General features: G+C 45.0%; 3 protein-coding genes across 3 annotated transcripts in view; all 3 read right to left on the minus strand.

Moving 5' to 3' along the window:
- LOC108679198 (kinesin heavy chain) overlaps positions 1 to 5,970 on the minus strand; it is a 26,132-nt gene extending 20,162 nt beyond the window's left edge. The window contains exon 1 of the mRNA XM_047885648.1: positions 5,471 to 5,970. Coding sequence (XP_047741604.1) covers positions 5,471 to 5,635 — 165 coding nt within the window. The 5' untranslated portion in view covers positions 5,636 to 5,970. The remainder of the gene's footprint in view (positions 1 to 5,470) is intronic.
- Positions 5,971 to 10,976: 5,006 nt separating this feature from the next.
- On the minus strand, positions 10,977 to 12,792 carry LOC108679199 (rabankyrin-5). Its single transcript, XM_018167799.2, has 4 exons — positions 12,758 to 12,792; positions 11,745 to 11,937; positions 11,400 to 11,595; positions 10,977 to 11,050 (listed from the first exon to the last, which is right to left on the minus strand). Exons 1-4 carry the CDS (start codon positions 12,790 to 12,792, stop codon positions 10,977 to 10,979), a joined length of 498 nt encoding a protein of 165 aa, XP_018023288.2.
- Positions 12,793 to 14,448: 1,656 nt separating this feature from the next.
- Positions 14,449 to 18,796, minus strand: part of LOC108679200 (rabankyrin-5) — a 29,236-nt gene continuing 24,888 nt past the window's right edge. Inside the window, exons 12-16 of the mRNA XM_047885647.1 lie at positions 18,564 to 18,714; positions 17,211 to 17,399; positions 16,443 to 16,516; positions 15,251 to 15,432; positions 14,449 to 14,673 (exon numbers count right to left, since the gene is read on the minus strand). Of these exons, the coding sequence (XP_047741603.1) occupies positions 14,449 to 14,673; positions 15,251 to 15,432; positions 16,443 to 16,516; positions 17,211 to 17,399; positions 18,564 to 18,714 (821 nt within the window). The remainder of the gene's footprint in view (positions 14,674 to 15,250; positions 15,433 to 16,442; positions 16,517 to 17,210; positions 17,400 to 18,563; positions 18,715 to 18,796) is intronic.

Raw genomic sequence — 18,796 nt, forward strand, 5'->3', positions numbered from 1 at the left:
CTTCAATGTTTAGAAGATCTGCATTCCTGAAGTGTTTTTGTATATTGAAGCCAGTTAAATGGTCAATATTTAGCTCATTACCTTGCTCCATACAAACTTTACAAAGCTAATGAATAGACTTACCAATAAATGTTTACCCAAAAATCCCTAATTGGTGAACACCACCTTGGCCTGTTGGCCATTATTGAAGGCAATAAGTGCCCTTTTTAGTCATCCATTATGATCCATACGTATACTGTTATTGTTAGTAGGCTAATTGTAACATAAAAAATAACACTTCAAAAAGACAAAAAAGTTGAAAAAATCAAAAAAATCAAATAAATAAAAAAATCCTGAAAAAATCCAAAAAATAATTGATTATTGATTTTTTTCAAAAAATCAAAAAATCACCAACCCTGTTACGGGGTAACATTGACCGGCTTGGAAATTAAGTTAAAATTACCATAGGTACCTATATAACATATTTTATGTTTGATACACCTATTAATGTTTTTTTCTTTGTGTTTCAGACTCTGCAGTCTTATATATGGTAATTTTAACTTAATTTCCAAGCCGGTCAATGTTACCCCGTCATGGCTGCCATTAGGTGGTCACATTTTGGCCATTGGGGCAGTGCCCCAATTTGCAAACTATGACACCTCCCACAAATTTGTCATTTGCATATGTAACTAGAAGAGTTCTACTACAATGCACCAAAACCTGGAGTTAATTGGAGTTATTTTACCAAAAAATAAAATTGATTTTACCACCCAGTCAAAGAAATCCAAAGAGCTGGGGTAACAAAGACCCTCACTTTTTTTGAAATTACATCAAAACTATGAGAGGCAGGAGCCGGCAACTTATGGTGAGTAAAGCTAGAGTATAGACCTGTATTTTGCATGTTTCAATTCAAGTTTAACTTATCTAGTAATAAAATGGCATCATTTTGAAAAAAAAGTGGTCAAAGTTACCCCATTTTACGGTAGTGGTACATAATTCAGGTAGCCTAAAATCGGCCAAATCCGAGAAAAAAAAGGCCAAAAAAGGCAGATAATTCAATATATACTAGTTTATTGGTAGGTTCCGCTATAAAAATTCCATTTATTTTCTTTTGTCAGTAATTAAAATTTAATTAGGAAGTACCTCTATCATAAATTTTAGCCGGCGAACGCAATTGAGAAAAACTAAATCACAGAATTTGTCTAGAAAAAATGACTGTCTGGCAACCCTGCTTAAAAAAAAGTACAAAAAATGAAACAATTGTACAAGATGAAGCAAATGTAGTCAACGTGTTAAGACGTCTCTGATGCATTAATTTACTTGGCAGTATTGCCGGCTTTCGAGCCTTTAACGTTATACCCTGTGGCGCTTTAACCCTATTAACTTGTCCAAGTTGGATCAACCATTCATTAATATACTAACCTTTGCACTCAATTGCACTGTCAAACACCTACCTCTAAATAGCTTTCAAGCCACTTCTAAATTGACCAAAGCAGTAATAAATTAGAAGGTTAGTCTTGAAATATTCAATCTTACTTTATATAAATTGATACATATATCTTGATCCTCATAATGAATAATTGCATACAATACAATAGCACTTGTTGATCAATCTAATCATGATTTGTAACAATCACTTTCAGTATAACCTCCAGTATTCTCATCGCATCTCTTTTGCCGTGTGCTTCATGCCTCCAATGCAGCCAGCGCGACATTATTTCTGCTGTACATTTTGTTTCACTTGAGGTTAGACTGGGTAATGCGTTCACTGTCAAGTTTTGTACCGCTAAATTGGAATTACTGAGCATAATTGATAAAATACTTTCTCAATCTCCGGCATTCATTTAGAAAGATCTATTTTTCTAATTTCAGTTTCCTCAACTGCATCTACTGCAGTTCTGGTATTCTACTTTGCTGGATCCGAAGTTTTGTTCACTGGATTTTTAATAAAATTGTTAGCCGTTATGCTTGTATGAATTTTCTACAGGATATGGTACTATTATATCAATAAAGGAAAAACAAGTAAATATCACAGAAAATGTCATTCAGTCTACATCTACATACATTATTTACAAAGGAAAAGGAAAACTTCAGATTACTGTTAGTAATAGATGAGTACACTCTGCATGCCTCAAACGTTTTAAATTAAGTTTTATTTCAAATGTCCCAGATTACCCTGTTCCCAGGGGGTACAGGGTCCGCCATATTTATGGCAACAGATGTTTGCTATGACAAAATAAATTGGTTTCTAGGAGACATTTCCTTTATAATGAAGCTCAATATCATTTATTAATTCATCTATTTTATTCTGCAGAAGTCCAAGGTGTCTAAATTTACTACCGTAAACTGGGGTAACTTAGACCACTTTTTTTTTTTTAAATGATGCCATTTTTTTACTAGATAAGTTAAACTTAAATTGAAACATGCAAAATACAGATCTATACTCTAGCTTCACTCACCATAAATTGCTGGCTCCTGCCTCTCATAGTTTTGATAGTAGCCTCAGTATTAGGCCTTTAATGCCCATTGACAGAATTTTTCTATGTCAAATAGTTTTTGAGTTTTGGGGGTTTTTGTTAAAAAAACCAAAAGTGGTCTAAGTTACCCCGGGAGTCTAAGTTACCCCAGTTTACGGTATTACTTATGACAGTAGATGGAAATGCAACTGTAACCCTTCATGAAAAGGGTGAAAGTAATTCAGTCATTGCAAAAAAGCTCCAAATTCATCATGAAACTGTGTGGAAGGTGGTAAAAAAATTCAACAAAACTGGCGAAACATGCCATAAACCTGGTCAAGGAAGGAAACAAAGTGTTTGAACAAAACAATTGGTCAAAAACACGAGGAAGGAGAAATACATGTTGCTCAGCTGCAAAATTGGCTGCAGAAGCAGGAGTCAGACAGACATCAATGCGTAGAGTCCACAAAGATGACCTCAAAACCTCCCCTTACAAGATGCAAACAAGGCATGAACTAACAGACCATCATGAACGAATGAGGCTCAAAAGATGCCAGCACATTCTGGATCTCATTGAGGATGACACGCTACCCAACTTGGTGTTCAGTGACGAGAAAAAATTTGACATTAAACAAATCTTTAACTGTCAAAATGACAGAGTTTGAAGTCGGGATAGATCTGTGGCAACCAAAACAGCAACACGACGTCAAAATCTCATGTCCGTGGTATTTTGGGCCATGGTAACGCCACTGGGAGGTCCCCACTCGTTTTTGTCCCCTCAGGAGTGAAATTGAACAGTCAGTGATACATTTTGGACATTTTGGAAGCCGAGTTAATACCTTGGGCCCATAAGCACTTCAACGGTCACCATGGAGTTTTCAACAAGACTCTGCCCCATCACATGGCCCAAAACTGTATTCATAGTCACATCCCAGCATTCATTAGCAAAACTGAATTGCCTTCAAGAAGCCCTGATTTGAATCCTCTTAACTTTTCTGTGTGGGCTATTTTAGAGAGTAGGGTCTGCAGAACACCTCGTGATTCTTTGGATAATTTGAAGTCTAAATTGACCCAAGAATGGGACTTTATCCCACAAGAAATACTGCGTATCTCCTGTGAAGCTTTCCTGCGTAGATTGGAGGCCACCATTAAAAATAAGGGTGGTCATATTGAATAAATATGTCTGAGAATTGTTTAGGTAATTCTTGGCTAAAAGCTCATCTAATAAAAAAACAATGCACCTGTTTGTTTGATTGAGAAATAACAAAAAACATGCATTTTCATATAGGTATATGGCAGACCCTGTAATTTGGGATGCTTTTATTTTGCATCTGGCACCTCACAAAGAGCATATGGAATTTTTTGGTGATGCCACACAATAGCCCTCGCAATTCGCAGAGCTATAAAATGAGCCTAAACTTGTTGATGAAATGTTTCATGTTAAGAAGTTATTAACAAAAATGCTCAAAACCGTCCCTTATTATCCCATTTGAAGGTATGGAATTAGGGCTCAAAGATATGGAACCATGGCTGGCAAATCCATAAAACCACGGCACAAAAAATCCAGTTGCGGCTCACCAACACCAAGTAGATATAGGGTAAACGCGGTATATTCTGACATCATGGGTAATTCCGACACTTCTCAACTTTTTCCCTTCATATTAAGCTTTGTCTTAGTTCCACGCATTTGTTGATGGTTGAAACAGTGATGTCATACTATTGCGTGCCATACTATTGCCAAAACACTAGGTCTGGGCCGTGTAGCGGGAAAATGTTGAGATCCAAAACGAGATAGTGCGCGTCACCCAGTGAGAACATCGAAAAATGTGTCAAAGTTGATAGTTGACCTTGCTCTACCAAGTAGTGATAAACTGTTTGAGTAGAAAGAATATTAGTAGAAAGACTTTTAAATAAGTCTGTGAATATATTAGGAATCCTTCAAGTATACTTGTATTTGCTGATTTTAAGTGGTAAATAAATTAATAGATGATTAAGTCAAGAGACGGTTTTAGACGCATAAAAACTAATTCGACACAGCTTGGAATTAGACACACACAGGCACAACTTGTTCTGAGCTGTGTGTAAGCTCGAGCTTGTGAGGTCAAGCACAGCTCGTACCGAGCTGTTTACAAAAATTAAAATTTTCTTAATTAAAAGCTTAATAGCTCTTAATTAAAAGCCTAATTAAGTAGTGTTCAATATTCAATAGTGTTCTGATTCCAAGCTGAGTTGTATTCCAATACAGCTCACACAGCGATCGGTATTCGAACACAAGAGTGTCGGAATTACGAATTAGTAGAGTTTAAAGAGTGGCCGGAATTAATCTCACAAAATGCCAAATTTAGTCACACACAGCATCAGAATATATGGATTTGGTAGGTTTGCATTCTAAAGGCTTTTAAATAAATATGGCATTATTTTGTGATGTTTCATTGTTGCTGGCGCATAGTGCGGTGTTTCGAGAGTGACGTATAGCAAACAGAACTCGAGTTGCGCATACGGCAATTTTTTTATAGCCATTCATTTTTTGCTACATCGTTAATGTGTCGGAATTTACCGCGTTTACTCTATTTGATGGCTGTTAGTGAGGCATTAATATAATTGATGCCTGTTTCAATGCTTGCCTGCAAAGATTTAACTTGGCCCATGACCATGTCAATAAAAATCCTTTATTATGAATCAGAACTAAAATTGGCATGGTTTCACTATTATTTATTATCAATTTGGAATATAAGCCAGAATTTTTCAAAATGGCATGTAAAATAGTATACATTAATAGTAACTACGACTAGAAATTCCTCACAAATTAGGTACTGTACACTTGCTCAGTCAGTCAGTCAGTCAGAAAAACTCAGACTCAGAGACTCTGAGGGCTGGGGCTCAGATGTAAGAAATTCATTTTCCACCAGCATCAGACTCAGGGAAAAGGAAGCCTGGCCTAGATGACTATTGAGAGTTTATTTTCAAAATTACAAGCACATTAAAAAGTCGAGACATGAAAAGATTTTAAAACAAATTGATAAGCAGTTACTCACCCCTATAGAAACAAATTGCTCCTCTTGGCCTTTACCACTTGGAAAGCTAACTACAAATTTTGACCCGGCCCTTTCTTCGGAGTCATTCAAGGGCCGAAATCTGGCCACAACTTGAATTGAGTCTTCATTGGCATTAGGTTGGTCGCCAGGAGGCACTTCACCCATACTGGTAACAGTCCTATTTCACGAGCACATTAACAGCTTAACATTATATGGAGACGCATCAATTAGCTAAGATGCGTCAGTGTCAGACCAACAGTTATCGCATGACCTCACACAGCTGAGCACGCTAGCAACACCCCATCCAGTTTAGGAATTTATATTTTTGGTAAACACTGGAACATGAGTACAATTAACACATTGTCATAAATTTTGATACAGACGCGCATTATTTCTGCGGATCAAAATTCAGGAAATTACAAATTTATTAACATAATTTAAACGAAATCATCGATGTGTAACCATACGCGGCCATTTTGTTCCGAGTAGCTGTAGGGAGGAACCGGGGTGGAATCGTGAATCATTCACCCGGACTTCTCAAATCCCACACACAAACCGAATGACTGTATGAATGAGCATTATCTTAATTGGAGATAGTGTTTTTGTTTTTTAATGGTTGAGCACCTTTATTCTTGGCTTTATTAGGCAAATGTTATGCGATAAGGATAACTCGAGTAAATTTCCTGCGACGGAAACGGAAGTGAAATTTCCTGCATCGTCGCTCGCTCAACTGGCAAAAAAAAAAACTGTTCATCCAGGGAACGATATCGAGTAATTTATTATTGTAGTAATGTCCTATGGTAATGTAATTATTGTGGTGATGTCTTGAAACAATGTAAAACTATCATATTCTTTTTTATAATATAGAAATCCAATGAAATTTTTCGGTAGCTGGGCAGGGTTACAGTTCAGAGTTTTCGGTTACAGCTCTGGATTACCCTGGATTGCAGCAGAGAGGTGCGGGTGCGATTCCAGCTCTCTGCGTCTGTTTCTATTTAGAATCGGCGAAGAGGCCGGGCGGTTCAGCACAGCAAAATTGGAGCTGTGAGTTGCGTGTTCGAGACCCGCCACAAGCTGTGAGTATTCTGCGATCTTAATAATCGACGGCGGGTTTAATGGCCTAATCAACGCTAAAAGCGCTATTACTATTGCGTATATATTATTTGTGTGTTCCGAATTAATGCTTTTATAAATAAATGTATTGGATTTCGTTGTCGAGTCCGAGATATATGTATTGCGACAGCTAACGTGATGGATCAGAGTTGTAAGAAATTCTGTTATTGGAGGATGAAAACTTCAGCGCCGACATCACTATGTTATGTTTGCGCAAGAAGAGCTGGACAGGGTCAATCTACTCTAAACTGCTTTTCTCGCAAGAGCTAATAGGTACAGTTTTCTTCAGTATATTACTTTAAATATGTCCAAGATAATTTAATTCCTTACGTGACCGATGCTTCGATCATTACTAATTCTGGCTTGGCAGATCGTAAATCTTCTCTACATTGTATAATTGAATATTTGTGTCGAAGCTTAAGTAACTACCACAAATAAGCTTCAAGGGAGAAATAAAATTGGTATATAGTAAATATTGATTTATATTTGACAAAATCTTATTACAACTTAATAGAGAACCTGTCTACTTTGCCTACCACTTCGACAACTTTTCAAACATTTGTTCAGGTTCTGCATAAAGGGATTACTTTTTTTAAAGAATTACACTGAGCAATCGGAGCGAGGCACAATAAGCATGGAATGTGAAGAGGGTTTTGCAAGTAGGTTAATATTTAATACAAGAGAAGGTCCCAAATCTGCAAGATAATCGGCGCTAGAAATTCAGCATGCGTAGGACCGCCCATTCGCAAAATGCAACGTAATTTTAATATTGTAATTACTTCGCGGAGAACAGGAGCAATTTTCGCTCTTCTTTCTGTACGTTTCAGTTGCATTAAACTTTGTTAACATTTCGAACACAGCTCAATGGCAAATTGAAATGCAGGTTTAGAACATAGAAGCGATTGTCGCGTCGTTACGATGTTAGTATCCTAATTTCGTGATTATAACATGAAAATGCGGCAAATCTGCTTTCTGCACGGGTCGAGTCTAACGATAATTGCATCTTTAGATTAAACATATAAATTAATGCAAAAATTCTCATATTCTTAGCAATACGTTGTGACACGAATAGCTACGTGATGCTGTACACAGCCGTCCCGAGGCGCTGTATGGACTGAAGAACGTGCTGGTCTGGGGACGGGCAGACAATCTCCTCCGAGAAACGCCGGGTCTTCCCTCCAATTTTATATTCTAGCAGCTCTGTTCTTCATATTTAGTGAAATAACTTATCCGTGCTTGATACGTCATGAAGCTGCGGTGCTACAGTATCATGCAAAGCTTTGAATACAAGGAAATGATTCCACTGCTTTCCAATGAACGCCATACATATAAAGCTTGAATATAAGGAACTGCTTATATACTGTTTCCCAATGAATGCCAGACAATGGACGGAGTCGCGTTATTATCACCAATAAGAGCCTGACGAGGCCGCAGGCTGACCCTTATGGCAACGGGGCATCGACCGTCACACGCAGGAAATACACGAGGTTTTTTTTACTTCCACATCACCAATTCTTATTTATCGTATCATTTAATATGCAAAAAACTGCGTGAACCACGCCACGGTGTCTGCAAAGCTGGGGCGATTGGGGACGAGCACTCGGCGGGGGGGGGGGTGGTGGTGAAAAATCGACCTGGAGGAGTTGTTATGAGGAATGGAAGTGGCTTAGCCTCCAAAAATGTGGAGAGTTGAGCTACTTCCTCAGAATGTAAGCTTCACGTCAGTAAGGGACTTGACGGCTGAGGGTATCAGGGCACTTCAGCGCACTTCGCGGTTAACAACGTAACAAAATTTCACTTATTAGAAATAAACCTATGTTCAAACTACAATTATAGGTGACCATGGAATGCTTGCTGACCATCTCTGCAGTTCATACATGAGAACGAGCCTGAACTCTTCCAGCTCAGGCCATAGCGCGTGGCCAAACCGAAGTCTTGTGTTCATCAGCAGCTTATACAATATCCTTAATAATAGAGCAACATTTTATAGCTTCAAAATTTTACTTACTTACTATGAAGAAATGCCTGACATCCACGTGTAATGCAGGACGGCAATACAAGCCTGACTCTTCACGTATTTACATGCACGTCTACTCATGTCTGCATGCAAATAAAAAAAGCATTCATCACACCGATAGAAAATGCACTTCACTTTGAAATGAGCAACGTTTTAAATTTAAATTAGAAAGATGAGACTACAGGTGCCAGACGAGACTACAGGTGCCAGACGAGACTACAGGTGCCAGACGAGACTACAGGTGCCAGACGAGACTACAGGTGCCAGACGGAGCAGGCAATACAGGCCTCGTGCATAAGGAGGAGCTGGGTGGGCGGTAAAATGAGGACGCGCATGAAGTGAAAACTTCGCCTCCGACACGCCGATGACACGCGCGCGTTGCGCCTCGGCGTGTCGACCTATACCAAGGCGCCGGCGAAACGTTGACTTTTCTGAGAAAGTAGCGCCGCTTCACAAACTATTACCCTAATTAACAACTAACTCAAATGATACGTAACTAAAATGATCATTAGTGTAACATTTGTAACTGAACCGTCATCGAATAGAATGGTTTATATTTTGCACCAAAATAGAATGGCGATGTCAACAAGATGTCAGGTAAGTTAGCCTAAAAGCAGCTAAACGGAACTTCATATTAACGGTAAGATAATGAGAAGATGAACACATTAAATAGAACCAAGGCGTCACTAGCCAATCAGCGCAACATGAGGTCGATATCCTGCACTCGATATCCTGCACTAGATATCCTGCACTAGATATCCTGCACTGGATATCCTGCACTAGATATCCTGCATTGGATATCCTGCACTGGATATCCAGCACTGGATATCCTGCACTGGATATCCTGCACTAGATATCCTGCATTGGATATCCTGCACTGGATATCCTGCACTGGATATCCTGCACTAGATATCCTGCACTGGATATCTCCCTAGCAACACACGAGATCTGATCGCCAGCCTGCATAACAAACGAAACGTGGCTCTTGCGAGCCGAGGGCCCTAAAGCCCACGGTAAGGATCACGCTGCAAACATGACACGCCGCGAGGGCCGGGGGTCAGCCGAGGGTCAGCCGAGGGTCCAAGGGTCAGCCGAGGGCCCAGGGGTTAGCCGAGGGCCCCAGGGCCATGTGTGACGACCACGCTGCAAACGTGGCACGCCGTGAGACCCAAGGGTCAGCCGAGGGCCCTAGAGCCCACGGGTGATGACCAAGCCGCAAACATGACACACCGTGAGGGCCGGAGGTCAGCCGAGGGTCCAAGGGTCAGCCGAGGGCCCCAGGGCCATGCGTGAGGACCAGGGGGTCAGCCGAGGGCCCCAGGGCCATGTGTGAGGACCAGGCTGCAGACATGACACACGCGCACGGGCTTGGCGAGGCCGAACTTGAGGATGGGGAGCAACTTGTCGGAGCAGCGACCGCACAGCACGCGTCCGCAGTGCCGGCAGTGGTGGCGGCGCGTCGACAGCGAGAACCTATGGGGGGACTGGTGTTAGGGGAACTGGTGTTAGGGGGACTGGTGTTAGGGGGACTGGTGTTAGGGGGACTGGAACTGGTGCTAGGGGTGTCACCAGACGTTCGCCGCAACCTTTAATCTTGTCAGAATGTCTCGAGCCTTACGGTCAAACGCCGGCAACTATCTTGTAAAATTACGATGACGTTGCTAAACGTTAAATAGCACTTTATTGCACTATAGGATTCCACTGATTAAAACTTTGGATAACACGGATAAAACTAGACTTATTTCAGTAAAGAACACTTTAAAACAGGCACATTTAAAAATAGGATTATCGTAGTAAAATAGAGTGAACAAGCATTCCGAGTGCAGCCACGATATCTAGAGTTCGAGCATAGTTTCACAAGCAAGGCAGAGTGAGCTCAGCAAGAACCTCACTGACTCACTCAGTGAGTCAGTGACTCAAGCACTGACTCAAGAACTTCTCGGCAGGACACGACTGACTTCTCGACTCACAGCCACACAGCCCATGGCCTATACTTTCAAAAAAAGTCAAGAGATCGTAAGTTCATTAGCCAATCATTGACGGCCTTTCAGGCAAAATCCACCAATCATAGACAAGAAAATAGAGTGTAAGTACTTACGTTCACTTAGCGAGTTTTGAAAGTATGGCCCCTGACCTCGCGCTACGTACGGTAGCTCCTACGGCAGTAAGGTCTGACTATTATGTTACTGGCGCAGCTTCGCCAAACGCTGCAGAATAATTTAGTGACAAGACCAAAAATGAACATGAGAATGGATGATTGTACCAATCGAGCATATTTAATATTAGTGGACAATGTTCCTCGTTCACATGAGGACTGGTGTTAGGGGGACTGATGACCCTAACCCTCCTGACAACATTTCCCCCACCCCCAACACACTAGTTGCCACTCCCCAACGGCGCCCACGGGTCCAGCAGCGCCGCCCCCCCGCGCTGGTACGACAGCAGCAGCGCTGCAAGCAACAGGTTACTAGTGACAGGTTACTGGTGACAGGTTACTAGTGACAGGTTACTAGTGACACTTGACTAGTGACTGAGCCCAACTGAGGACATCAGGTTACTACTTTACGGACTGGCCCCGGACAACTTGACGCTGAGGACGACCTCCCGGGCTGAGGGGCGGGGTCCAGAGGCGGCGCTCCTGCCTGGCTAGGGATTGTTACATGAGAAACATGTGCTGAGGATTCTTAAGCTACCAAGGTTGCTAAGGATAGTAAGGATACTAAGGATAGTAAGGACACTAAGGATACTAATGACACTAAGGATCCAAAGATAAGACCAGCAGTTCATAATGGAGCGCACCAGTGTTGCCGTGCACGTCGGGCGCGTTGACGGGGTAGTCTGGCATGACCTCACAGAAGAGCTTGGCTATGGCAGGCGCAGACGCAGGCTGATGACAGGCGAGCAGATGCAGCGGGTTCTGTCCACGCAGGTTGACGGCAGTAGCGTTGACGGAACTCTCTGTCAACAGCACCCGCGTCACGGCGACATGGCCCAGCTGTCGGGAGAGCGCGTGGTTATTATTGATATGACGCAAGGGCAGTGATTTGGGGTACCACCCAGCTGAGGGCACCTCTTACAAGGGACACCAGCGCCCACTAAGGGCACCTCTTACAAGGGACACCAGCGCCCACTAAGGGCACCCACCTTAACAGCGATGTGGAGGGCGTTGTTAAGGTCGCTATCAAGGGCGTCGCAGTCGATGCCCTTATCAAGGAGCACTTGTGCGATGTGTGGGTGGTCGTGGAGGGCGGCGAGGTGCAGGCAGGTCCTCCTCTGGGGGGTCAGCGCCCCCAGCTGCGCCCCCGCCAGAAGCAAGTTACGCACCAGCAACTCCGACCTGCAGGAGAGGAGGATAAGTTAGCACGGGGCGACCTACAACTCTTCTGGACCCTGGGTCACCTGTTTTGGACCCTGGGTCACCTGTTTTGGACCCTGGGTCACCTGTTTTGGACCCTGGGTCACCTGTTCTATACACTGGGTCACCTGTTCTAGACCCTGGGTCACCTGTTCTGGACACTGGGTCACCTGTTCTGGACCCTGGGTCACCTTTTCTGGACACTGGGTCACCTGTTCTGGACCCAGGGGTTCTGGACACTGGGTCACCTGTTCTGGACACTGGGTCACCTGTTCTGGATACTGGGTCACCTGTTCTGGACACTGGGTCACCTGTTCTAGACCCTGGGTCACCTGTTCTAGAGCTTCAGTCAAATGTTTAGTACCCTACTTTAGCTACTATGGACCTTGGGTCTCCAGTTCAACACACGACCTCATAGGACCCACTCCAGCTCCATCTTTACCCGGCATTGTGAGGCCCGTGGAACTCATGAAAGCCGAGCTGCCTGGTGAGGTGAGATGTCTTGGCGGCTGCTGAATGCAGTTTTTCGTACCACACTGACGCTTTTTTGATCTCCTGAGTATGTTCTCTCTTGACGATACTTACCGTGTAATTCGATCTTAATTCAATGACTAAAAAATTTTGAAATTATAGCTTAAACAATTCTCGTTTACCGCGGCCGGAGTCATTGCATCGTTTATCACCCCTTAATACCATCGTTCACTGTTCCTGCCGCATGTACAATCCTCGTAAATTCGTGTAGTAGGAGAGTAGAGAGGTGATAATTGGGGTGATGGGGTGTGCCGCCCCTCGCCCCACTCACCCGGCGATGGTGGCGAGGTGCAGGGCGGTGTGCATAGAGGGAGCGGATTAGAGGGAGCGGATTAGAGGGAGCGGATTAGAGGGAGCGGATTAGAGGGAGCGGATTAGAGGGAGCGGATTAGAGGGAGTAGATTAGAGGGAGCAGATTAGAGGGAGCGGATTAGAGGGAATCCGTCTCGATTTAGAGCTCAAGTAGAAGTTTCAACAATTTTGTTGTGATTGCCATTTCCAGGCGAACAACAGTTTTTATCAGGCCGCTACACGTGCCTTGTAGCCGGGAGATTATCCTCGGGTATCAGACGAGTAATAGTAAACCTGTCACCGGACGTTACCGCAAGCCGCAACCTTGTCAGAATGTTCGAGCTTCACGGCCAAACGCCGGCAACTATCTTGTAAAAATATATTCATCTGTATAACATTTTTAACCGCTGGTATTTTATTGTACTTGGTTCTTCATTAAAACTCCAGTTCATACGGATTAAAGGTACATTTTATTCCAGTAAAGAACACTCTAAAATAAACACGCTTAAAATTGCAAAACCCCAGCGTAACAGGCATTGTGCTGCTTGATGGAACTTTCAGAGCAGAGCCACGAGAACAAGCGTTGGGGCACAAGATCGCTGGTGGAGCAATAGAGCGAAGTAATTTCAGGTAGGAATATTGAAATTAAATTCTCACAGTAGGTACAAACACCTCAGGTATGTACAATAACAAATGCACGTGAAATTAATAAAAATGTACGCGGTTAAGAACGAACGACTTCCGCCGTTCACAAACGAAAACCTCGACCTGCAACGGTGGCATCGTACTTGGAAATCTATTGCATTCTTACTAAGAGGCTGAGCAAATTGTAGGAGGGAAAGATGTTCTGCTACACCGTGGAGACCTTTACTGAGGTACCGGCTAGCTCCCACCCGCCGGCTCGACGGCTCGATTGGAAGCTCAGTGAAGCTACTGGCATGCAATATATCTAGCGTGGGCATCCCACAGTCCCCGGCTGTGTTGTTGTTGTTGTAATTGCCCATCCTGGTAGTGGCGACTAGGGAGGGGGGGTGATAGGTCAGTTTTTCCGGGCACTCGGTACCAATGGTAGTTCTACGACCATCACTGGCTCGCTGACCCGCCAGAACCATTTTTGCATTGCACAACACCCTGGACAAGCCAGGTATTCAGTTATCAACCAGAGTCGGATGAATGGCTGAGTTGACCATGAGCTGAGCTTCCCGGAAGAACTTGTCCTCAGTGGGACTCGAACCCGGGAGCTGGGTGCGAGAGACAGAGTCTGGCGGAGCCTAGTTCCGATGTTCTCGGTACCTTTCCCCTGACATCTCGACAGCATTTCTCACCTCGCCTTCTGGCGCATCCAAGTGAGAGTATCGTCTTGATGGCTTGGATGCCTTCTTATTACCTCGTCTACTACAGCACTACTACAACATTCCTCCGTACTGTACATCAAAGTTCTACAAAAAGACCGACCACGAGTTCAGATTTCCGCTAGATGTAGGCAACAGGGAATACCTACGGAGTTAAGAGCGGCGATTTTTCCTTCATAAAGTTCAGTGCTTATCGAAGCGTGCATTCAAGAGCAGCTATAATCAAACAGTCTCAAGATAACCGACGAGTTATTAGAGTTATTACTAATGCGACAGATAAGATTGAAGTGCTGAAGTAGCACTCCGGACAGCCACAAGACTAGCCCAGCTCCCCGCCACCCACCTGCTGAGCGGCCCTGGGGTCACGCTGCAGGATGGCCCTGGCGGCGGCGTGGTGGCGGCGGGCGATGGCTGTGGCGAAGGGCGTGGCGCCACTGGCGTCCTTCACGGCGGCGTCGAGGGACGCCACCTGCAGCAGCTGCGTCACCACCTCCGTGTGGCCGCCCTCGACGGCGACGTGCAGGGGCGTCCTGCCCTGCGCGTCCTACGAGGGGAAGGAAGGTTAGGAAGAGGAGGCGAGGTAGAGCGTCCTGCCCTGCGCGTCCTGCGAGGGGAAGGAAGGTTAGGAAGAGGAGGCGAGGTAGGGGCGTCCTGCCCTGCGCGTCCTACGAGGGGAAGGAAGGTTAGGAAGAGAGGGCGAGGTAGGGGCGTCCTGCCCTGCGCGTCCTGCGAGGGGAAGGAAGGTTAGGAAGAGGGGGCGAGGTAGGGGCGTCCTGCCCTGCGCGTCCTATAGGAGTTTGGAAGGTTAGAAGGATAGTAAAGAGCCGTGCAGACACATCCCGCCCAGCGCAGGTGTTGGTATGAGTGCATGGTACTGCCTACATGTCGTACAGCACAGCGAGCTGTGGCAGGCAACATAGCGATGATATAAAGAGTCGCGGCAAACAGAGAGAAATGGCGCTAGTGCAACGTGTTTAGCAGGCACACATTCCCTCCACCACTCCAGCCCTGCGTCAGGTCCCCCAGCACACGGTTTCCCTCAGGCCCTGCCACTCCCCCTGGCCCTGCCACTGCCCCTGGCCATGCCACTCCCCGTGGCCCTGCCACTCCCCCTGGCCCACCTGGGCGTTGATCTTGGCCCCCCGTTGGGTGAGGGCGAGGGCGGCGGTCGCAAGGCCCCACAGGGCGCAGAGGTGCAGGGGGGTGAGCATGTCCCCACCATGTCCTCCCTTGGGGCGGCGAGGGCTGTTCACGTCACAGCCGCTCCCCAGCAGCAACACCGCGCCCTCCTCCAGCCCCTCCTCTGGGGGAATACAAATGGAGGTCACAAGGCTGAGGGAGAACTAACTCTTACTTCGGACAGAATAATCCTCGCGTTATACTCATTTTCTCTCGCAGTCGATGTAGCGTTGAATGGCTTTCATACAAGCAGCTCAGGCGGCCAAGCGGTCCCTGCGTCGGCAAACAGTCGTCTTTGGCTGCCACTCCCACTCTGATCGCCTGCCACGCCTGCAAATCGCCTGGCACTTTGGCAAGTGATCCAAAGGATCGCGATCCTTTGGATCTTTCATCTACAAAGGCGCTCCTTTATATTCTTTGTAGATGTCATTTGGCCTGCAGATCGCCTGGCACTTTGGCAAGTGATCCAAAGGATCGCGATCCTTTGGATCCTTCATCTACAAAGGCGATCCTTGGGATTCTTTGTAGATTTCATTTGGCCTGCAGATCGCCGACCACTTTGGCTGCCACTCAGATCACGTGCAAGGACTGCCGGCCTTACCATTGAGCGCTCACGCAGCATCGGTCATGCCACAGCCACAGAGCTCCCTGGCGTCCACACGTTCAAGGCGGGGCGCCGCCTGTAGCATGTCCAGGACCTCCCCAGTCCCCAGGCCACATGGCATCTCTTCTGCCACATTTCTTCCCCATGACTTTCATCGTCACTTTTCAGCGCATTTTCCCATTTATGGAAAAAATGCACTATTGTGCTCGCCATGTCCGTCCGTCCGTCCGTCTGTCTGTCTGTCCGTGATTTCATGTGTTCGTCGACGAGAAAATGCGCTCTCTGTCACTCACTACAGTGAGTACTGAGTGATTTTTTTTGTGGAAGAGTCCGTGTAGGCGACCGCCATATTGGTGCTCCTCCTCTCTTTCACCTGCCATATCCTGTCCTAGAGGCTGTCTGCAGGAGGCACCTACCGAGGGCACGGTGCAGGAGGCAGCACCTACCGAGGGCACGGTGCAGGAGGCAGCACCTACCGAGGGCACGGTGCAGGAGGCACCTACCGAGGGCACGGTGCAGGAGGCACCTACCGAGGGCACGGTGCAGGAGCGTCTGCGTGCCGCCGTCTCCTCCCTCGTGCCAGGCGTTCACGTCAGCGCCGTGTCTGCCGTCATTAATTATGATGATTAAAATAAATAATTATGTTGATTTTCGTCTGTTACTAAGTCACATTTCACGCACAATCACGAGATATTTTATGATTTGATGAGAAGCTTCAACGTCGTCCTTCACTTATCAGTACTGATGCTAATAAATTAAATTGCGTCTTCATTTATTCAGATAAGATAATCAAAAAACAAGTTTCAATTAATCACTATGGCATCGAGTCATAATAATATGCATTTAAAAATTACTTTTTAGAGAGAACACTTCTAAAGAATCCAGTGTCTTTGATGTTACACTTGTACAATAAATTTCTAATTTTATTTTCAAATAAATAAAAAATAATTTTTCATTTTTAGATATAAAATATTTTAAATTTCTAAAATTATTTATTCTGTCAATTGATACCTGCATTGTCTCCGACTTAACACAAGTGTGCAAAATTTCAGATCAATTGAAAAATTAGAAGTGTTTTAAATATTGATTATAAGATTTGTAGCAGGCAAACAAACAACAAGAAGAAGTGAATTTAAAGAGAAGTCTTGCAATTAATATTATGCGTTTACAACTTTTTATTACTTTTTATTCATTTAAAAAAAATATACTTTTTGTACATTATTTATTCTGTCAATTGATTCCAGCAATGTTAAAAAAATTTAAAAATATTGTAAAAATATTGTAGTAAAAAGTCAGACTTGATGAGGAGGCTGGCGACATCAAGACGCCCGGCGACGAGCGCCTGCCACAGCGGAGGGTCCTTGTCGAGCGCCCCCTGCCGCCCCCCTCCTCCAGGGGCGGCGCCCCTACACAGCTCCTCCAGCAGACTCTCGTCCGTGACGCCCCCATGGATGCACAGCTCCAGGGGCGTCTCCCCGTCCCTGTTACTGTTGGGGGGGGGGGGGGGCGTGAGAGTCTTAACAAGACGCTCCACTTAACAACCTCATTATTTTATCTCATTAGTGAACTGCGCTTTGCTCATCGTGCTGGATTTTAATTAGTAAAGTGGTGATTATCTCATTAGTGAACTGTGCTTCGCTCCTATGCGGCCTTTTGGCTGGATATTGATTTTATCAATTAATATCAATAATATCTATGGCTATCGATAAATAGAAGTAATTTTATCGCTCAGTACGCACAGCTGTGTATCGTTTGTAGGTCACAATTAGGTAAATGCCTAAAAATAGTTATATAATATAATAATAGCGCAGTTATTTTGCGATATAACACATGCAAACCTCTTATGTGAAGATTAATGAACTTTATTTTGCCTCCTTACACGTCAACAAATAATATAAATGTATTTTTCCAAGGGTATTGAGGGGTGAGGGTAGTGATGGGTGAGGGTAGTGAGGGGTGAGGGTAGTGAGGGGTGAGGGTAGTGATGGTGAGGGTAGTGATGGTGAGGGTAGTGATGGGTGAGGGTAGTGAGGGTGAGGGTAGTGATGGGTGAGGGTAGTGAGGGTGAGGGTAGTGAGGGTGAGGGTAGTGAGGGTGAGGGTAGTAAGGGTGAGGGTAGTGAGGGGTGAGGGTAGTGGGGGTGAGGGTAGTGATGGGTGAGGGTAGTGAGGGTGAGGGTAGTGATGGGTGAGGGTAGTGAGGGTGAGGGCGGTGAGGGGTGANAAGTTGACGTAAGTAAGAAGTTGACATATGTAATAAGTTGACAGAAGTAAGAAGTTGACATATGTAATAAGTTGACAGAAGTAAGAAGTTGACGTAAGTAAGAAGTTGACATGAGTAAGAAGTTGACAGAAGTAAGAAGTTGACATGAGTAATGCATTATGAAGTTGAGCTAAGTAATGCATTGCACTACATAGACTTGGACATGACGAGACGGCAGCAGTAGTGCATAGTAGAGAGCGTCTATAACGGCTCAAGCTACCACCAACATGGCATGACTTCGTCCTCACTCCCCTCACATACCCTCCCCTCTCACCCCCTCTTTCCCCTCCCTTCTAACTCTCACCCCCCACTCCCTCCCCTCTAACTCTCACCCCTCACTCCCTCCCCTCTAACTCTCACCCCCTCACTCCCTCCCCTCTAACTCTCACCCCCTCACTCCCTCCTCCCCTCGCACCCCCTGACCTTCTTGCACGAGCAGCTCGGCCGCCTGCAGGAAGCCGAGGGCAAGCGCCGCCCCGAGGGGCGTGACGCCCCGCGAGTCCCGCAGCTCCAGGTCCCGACGAGGGACATCAGGAGGACCTGGCAGACAATTTTATGATACTCATGAGACGAATAAACTCAAGTCATTTACGCAGCATATTCTTTAATTATAACTCAACTA

The sequence above is a fragment of the Hyalella azteca genome, unplaced genomic scaffold (assembly GCF_000764305.2).
Source record: "Hyalella azteca isolate HAZT.00-mixed unplaced genomic scaffold, Hazt_2.0.2 contig2661, whole genome shotgun sequence".
NCBI classification, from domain to species: domain Eukaryota; kingdom Metazoa; phylum Arthropoda; class Malacostraca; order Amphipoda; family Hyalellidae; genus Hyalella; species Hyalella azteca.